This window comes from Camellia sinensis, chromosome 6 (genome assembly GCF_055761805.1).
Source record: "Camellia sinensis isolate YWXY chromosome 6, ASM5576180v1, whole genome shotgun sequence".
Classification (NCBI taxonomy): domain Eukaryota; kingdom Viridiplantae; phylum Streptophyta; class Magnoliopsida; order Ericales; family Theaceae; genus Camellia; species Camellia sinensis.
In genome coordinates, this window is record NC_138966.1 from 115,967,340 (window position 1) to 115,974,091 (window position 6,752).

Consider the following 6,752-nt stretch of genomic DNA (forward strand, 5'->3'; position numbering starts at 1 on the left):
GAAATATAACGCAGTCAGTTTCAATCATTTGAAAAAACGGATCACTAATCGTGTCCTTCAAAAATTGAGCCTGTTCACGTGTGTGGAAAAAAGGCACATTTTCATTCCACCACCACCCCCAGTGGTGCTTTGTCGTCCATCTCATTGTGGAAATTACTTGGTGATTTGAGATGGTTGTATCTCTTCTTGCATGGTGGAGAAACATAATTGGATTCAACAAATTGAATTTCATGGTGAATAAAATTAAGCTATATTTGTTTTGGTAAAAAAATAATATATATATATATATATATATATATTTTAATACTTGGTTGCAATTTTAATAGATGTATTAGTAGCGGTGGTAGCGCAGTGGTGAGGTAGTGAATGTAGTAGTAGTGGGGTGATAGAAGTGATGGGGTGAAGGTGGTGATAGTGTATTAGTATTGGTAAGATTTTAATTTCAAAAATATTTTTCACTTTTCAAAAATAAAAAACATTTTCCGTTCACAAACTTATTTTCCGTTGTATATAAAAAATATTTTCTATTAAATTTCATTTTTCATTAATTCCAATTGCATTTCCAAGCACTAGAAGTAGGTTAAGGTACAAGCCTTTTTTTTTTCCTCCCTAGGCATCGGAAGGAACAGCGTGAATCTTGAGGTTATGGATTTGAACTCGATAATAATTTTAACTATGGTAAATGTTGAGTATATACTCAATCTTTTTATTTTTTCTCCTTCCAACCCCAATGTTTTTTTGAATAGTCAATGTGTAAAGTCTTCGTTTGAAAATTGACTATTTTAATTGATTTTTTAACTTTTATAAAATAAAAAAGAAAGGCAAAAAAATAGAGAGATTTTTTTTTAAGGGAATAAGTCGTAATAGTTAGACTTAATTCCCTAAAGCCTTATTGAAAATTAGTCATAATAAAATCGTTGCTAAAAATAATTTTTTGCATACATTGCTAAAAACTAACCATTAGTGATTTTTTTGGTCACATTTTTATGAATTGTCACAAAAGATTACAATTAATGACATTTTTTGTGATGAGTTTCCAAACTGTTACTAAAAATTAAAAATTGCGACTTTTTGTGACTTTTTCAAAACCGCTTATAATTAGTAACATTTTTTTATGACAATTTTAAATTGTCGCTAGAAATTAATAATTAGTGGTGTTTTTTAATAATGTTTGAAGAAAAATATCATTAATTTTCACAAGATCTATTGAATAGTAAATCTACTTATTACGACCTACACGTAAATCTCATTTTTTTAATTTTTTACTATTTTAACATATTGATAACTTATAATGACTTTTTACCTATTTTAATCCATTGAATGCTTGTGTAGTTTGTCCGTCGTTCTCTATTCTGTAGTTTGTCCATCGTTCTCTATTGAATGTTTGTGTAGTTTGTCCATTGTTCACGGAACTCCCATAGATTTTGGAATGCTCAACCAATAGTTCCTCTTTCCCCACTGTTGTTGATCTAAGTTTGAGATATAGAACCAGGCATGCCCGCACCTTCAAAGTTACGATTCAAAGTGATTAAAGTTACGATTCAGTCTAATGGATTTAACTCCACCAAGTCAATTGAGTTTACTCCACCAAGTCAAGGTGACTTGAGTTACCCGTGATACACAGCTTAGGATGTGCATGATAGTTGTTTTGCCGAGAGATTTCTGCGTCGACATAGAAATTTTGCACAAAAAGTAGTAGCTACTGCTACAATACCAGGTTCATAGTTAAATCTGGTTTTAAGTCAACAATTAGCCTCCTTTAATTTAGGCCTTTCCAAAATAAATTTGACCATCAAACCCTACCTAGTACCTACCTCATTTTGAATTACATACCAACATATCACAAAGGGAAAATGGTTAAAAGAAAAGCAAATAATAAGTCAACAAAAATCACAGAACCAAACACACAATATACATGGATGTATAGAGAACTTTTTTTGCAAATGAACGCCACTAACAAATCCTATAAAAATCTTGATCATCCATGTGCATTGTTTTTGTGTTTAGTTTTGTGATTAGTTTCTGTGTTGGGAACATAATTGAAAACAAGTCGGTCATAACAACTTACAGTGCCACATACAATTTAAAGGGAGTCATAACAACACATCCTGATCCAGCACAAAACCATAGCTACAAAGAAATGAGAACATTTAAGCAAAAAGCTAGATCGGATAAAAGTTTCCAACAACCATTATCTCCACGCCGAAGCAACTGTCAAGATTTTATCTTCCCATCCGAAATGAAGCGCACCTGTCTCCTCCTTCACCTTGAACCTCTCACAATACTGCTTTATAAGCTTCCTAATCACATCACTCACATTTTCGCTAATTGGACATGCCGCAAAACCAGCCATCATCATCCGTGCTCTCCACTTCCCCGCAACTTCGTAGCGCTCTATTCTCTCCTCTCCCTCACAAGCAACAATATTCACTATATCGCGTGCCAAACACTGCTTTTCTACATTCAACCTGTCCTGGCTTTCCCTCGGAAGCGTTGCTTCAAGTGAATCGAACACTGCTGAATAGTAACTGTAGGCCTCAACAAACCTAGTCAAGAACGGGGCGGTGTTGGTGTTCATTTCCTGTTCGACAACAGTGACTAGTTTTGGATTCAAGCTCTTAACCATCCGGAGAAGCTGGTCTCGTTGGTTCACTGTCGAAACACTCTCATCGGGCATGTGGTGAAGCTGGAATGCAAAGTTCACGAGAAGTGCTTCCCCAGCTTGCCGGTCCAGCATTGATGGAGTGACTGCCGCAGTCTTTGCCGCCACTGCTTGGAACTCAAATGGAACGTCGAGTGTTTTAGCCAATTCCTTGAGCCTTTGACCAATTAGATTTAGGCCCCCAACGGCACGTTGAACCGATTCAGGGTCATCGACCCCGGTTAACCTCAACCGTGGTAGCTTACCGGGTAACTTGGCTAGGGTTTGTATCAGTGTTATGTATTGACTCCCTTGGTTTATGTCAAAATCTACTATATGAATCTTCTTTTCATCTTTAAATGCCTCTATAATCGCACCATTTGCAGCCATAAATCCAAACCTAAAACATGGGCACACCTCGAAGAGAACTTGCATTGATGATAATCGATCATTGGACGGGGGTTCTTTGCATTTCAGAGCTTTATAAAGACCTTTTCCTGAGGTAGCCACACGGGCTGCAAGAGCTTCCACCATGTAGGCTGCGATTCTCTGTGATGGGTCTCCTTGGATTGAGACCCTCTGTCGGAGATCGTTTATCAAGGTTGATGCTTCCGCAACATTTCCTTCTGAAATCATCGCTGCACAATTGAAAAGCAACTGCTTGGGAGTCGCAGGAGAGGACGTCAATGATATCTCTTTATTGCTGCTGATGGTAGTAAGATTGGAATCTGAGGACGAAGACTCCTTGGGTGAGTCGTGTAAAAGTGTATTACAGATTGGGTTGGCCCATTCACTGTCGATTTCCATGCTTTGATCGGTGCCAAAAGCATCATCGTCATCATCTTCAACATTGTTATTATCATCAAGAAGTGCTCTCTCGAGTTCTTGAAGCTTTAATCTCATCTTATCCTCATCGTAGTCTATGGCATTGGGACTTTTACCTTCCAAGTATTCTGACTCGAAATTGGGTCGATACCCATCCTGATGCCTTATACCCACAAAAGAGTTAAATGGGTTTTGTGCAGTCATGACTGGCCTCGAACCAGCCATCCGATGATTGTAAGAAGAGACACCTTGTGGGTGGAATCGATTCACTGAGTCAGCAGAGTTAGATGAATGCATAAATTCTTCTGTTGGGGAGTCGAGGAAGTACTTCGGGTCATAACTCTCGCTGCTGTAAGATTCGGTTTCGTACATGATCTTATGCTTGTCAGAGTTGAATATTGGAGTGGAAATACTAGAGTCGTCGCTGCTTTCATTTAAAGCATAGAGTTTAGGATTTCCATATGATCTGGCAAATTGATCTTGTGATCTAACTAACGACATTGTTTACTTCTAATGCAATCAGTTCTAACAAATGTCGTTAACTGTACACAAGTAAATGTCCTTTTGTTTTCCGTTCAAGAAACAGCCGGCCAGTATCTGATTAGGCTGTTGCAGTCGAAATTCCTTTGAAGCTAATATGATTCCTGCATTTAGCCAAAACAATAAGAACGTAGCGCAATCAGCTAAGCAAACAATAAAACAACATCCACAGATACATAGACAGACACAAAGACGAGGGGCACACGGAGAAAGACACAAATGAGACTACTTCATTTAACAGCAATTACTGTCAAACAACTCCCTCACACACTCCTTGGTTTTAAATAATGGTGTCAGGATACGTATTAGTATCGGCAAATATATTGGTGAATGTCAGTATAGGAAATCAAAATTCCTCATACATATCCGCCAATACAATATGAATTAGCTGATATTTAAAACACTTCATTTGCTATGGCCATATACCAACATCTGTGTTCATCACAAGTGAAACTACACCCTTTCATCTGAGGCTTCGACTCTCCTACAGCTGTGACATTTTGCCTCTGTTTTTAATCACCCAACTCTATTTGAAGTAGTCCTCACTATGCTTAATGTTATATTGAGATTCCGAATTCAATTGTTTGTTCACTCTTCAGTAAAAAATTGCTTAACCAAGCTGGTTATCTTAGAGAGAGAAGGATTATCTTAATGGGGTTGCAAACAAAAATGTGTGGAAAAGAATCAAACCTTCTTAAAATTAGAGATTTATTTTTTCCTCAAATATCTTAATTAGGCAATTTTTGTTTTACTTACCAAAGGAAAAAGGAAAAAAAAAAATTATTTGCAGAGATTGAGAACTTATTTGTTCCCGTCCTTGTATTATGTGATTTCAAGGAACAGTAAAAAACCCACTGAACAAAAATTACATATGAGGCATAACAAAGATGCCTGCACAAACTATTGACCAAAGGTTCTATTTGGCTAAGAAATTCACTTTGATCCCGATAACAAGGCAAGGCAAGTGGAGAAGCAAGCCATGAAGAATGAGAATCCGGTAGCTGATCATGTATTCATTGATCCGGAACAACAGATCATGACATGAACATCTCTCTACTACTACTACTACTACTACTACTTAATTAACAGTGGGTCAAACTCAATACCTATAAGCGTAAGTGAATGGGGGGGCTACATGGCAGTGAGCAGTGCAACAAAGCTACGGCTACTGAATATGGCATCGGGGAGGGGATAATGAATGTTAGGGTGAGACCACTAGCTCCGTTCCTCTCCAAGTCAAAAGATTTCATTTGGAGGAACAGAGCAGAACTACTTCATAAGGCCATCCTAAACCTTGATTAACACACTAATCCCAAAAGAAAAAACTTCATTGTCAAAAAACAAAAAACCAACAAATCAATGTTAAAACAAAAACCTTATGTCCAAATAATTAGATTTTAAAACAATCACAGGTCTTATGTTAGCAGGAGGTAATTCAGAAGCAATATGCAGCACACTGCCTCTCGACAATCAATTTCGCCAAAGCAATCCAAGAATAGCAACAAGAGCAAATTGACAAATACAAAATAGGCACAATTATTTGGAATTTAGATTACACAATAGGGTTTCAAATTTCAATACATAAAATCATCAACCCAGAAGAAGATTTACATGGCCAATCATAAGAAATTCACATATAATTTAGGAACATGCAAGAGGGGAATTTTTTAAAAAATTAAATCCACAAGAGGAGACATAAAAGCTAAGACATGTATACCTTAAGCATGAAGAGGAGACCAAGATGAGGCAACAGAGATCATATCATTACTCAAAACCTGCAATTCCATAGAGACCAGGATAGAGATGAACTTCACAAATTAAGCTTTGAGTTTGAAGGTAAGAGAAAACCTAAGGTTTTGACCCATAAATAATAGTAAACAAAAACAAGATTTCAAAGAAAAATATACCTTTTTGTTGTATGAGTTTCTTTAGAAAATTCTCAGATTATATGAGGTTAGGTTGGTCCAAAAGAGAAATCAAAGAAGCCCACAGAGGAACAAACTTTAGGAAACAGAGAATTCAAAAAACAGAAAACAAAAACCAAAGAAAAAATATAAGGTGCTAAACAAATATATCTACACTAGCTGAGAGAATATGAACATATCAAAACAAGACCATGCCCAAGAAAATCATATCTTCTGGAATCAAAGAAAATGGATTATGAGAAAGAAAGAGAGAAAGAGAAAGAAAGAGAAAGAAACTCACCCAAATATTTTCTCAGAAGAGAAAGTTTTCATCTTTACTTATCTTCACCATGTCTCTATGTTTGTCCGCATGTTTACACCAAAGGCGTTGACAGCACACAACTTCGTGTCAAAAGCACCATACTCTCACCAAACAATCCTGACCGTTCAACCTGTTGATTTTATCATCAAGAGGGACACGTGTAGGGTCGTGGATGAGTGTTGTGGTACCAATTTTTTTTTGGCTGTTGTGGGTTGTTGATGTTGGGATTAACATAAACTAGTGTTATGTTTATGAGATTGAGGCCTAGTTTGAGAAGATTAAGGTCAAGTTTGGCATAACTTAAATAATATAAAAGTCAAAAAGTCAGTATTTTATTTAAGTCACATCATCTTATTTAAATTACATCACTTCTTTAACACATCACATCAAATCCAATCCAAACCCAACCCATATAAGCTGATAAGTCAAAAAGTGTACTTTTTTAGAATATCCCAAACCAACTCTAAATAAGTGTACTTTTTGATTTTTTATGAAATATGAGTTGGGTTTGGGTTGGATT

The 6,752-nt window shown here is 36.4% G+C and overlaps 1 protein-coding gene across 2 annotated transcripts; it reads right to left on the bottom strand.

Annotated features, from left to right (window-relative positions):
* Positions 1–2,039: 2,039 nt before the first annotated feature.
* SCL1 (SCARECROW-like 1) lies at positions 2,040–6,491 on the bottom strand. 2 transcript variants are annotated; one of them, XM_028256287.2, is made up of 4 exons: positions 6,212–6,341; positions 5,914–6,007; positions 5,724–5,781; positions 2,040–4,110 (listed from the first exon to the last, which is right to left on the bottom strand). In XM_028256287.2, exon 4 carries the CDS (start codon positions 3,965–3,967, stop codon positions 2,192–2,194), a length of 1,776 nt encoding a protein of 591 aa, XP_028112088.2. In that variant the 5' UTR covers positions 3,968–4,110; positions 5,724–5,781; positions 5,914–6,007; positions 6,212–6,341; the 3' UTR covers positions 2,040–2,191. The 2 variants fall into 2 exon arrangements, with proteins under 2 accessions (XP_028112088.2, XP_028112089.2); XM_028256288.2 differs by lacking the exon at positions 5,914–6,007 and having other exon boundaries at positions 6,212–6,491.
* Between the last annotated feature and the right edge of the window lie 261 nt (positions 6,492–6,752).

What these genes read in the sequence shown, in the direction of transcription:
- SCL1 (XM_028256288.2), bottom strand. Translation starts at nt 3,967, where the DNA reads ATGTCGTTAGTTAGATCACAAGATCAATTTGCCAGATCATATGGAAAT.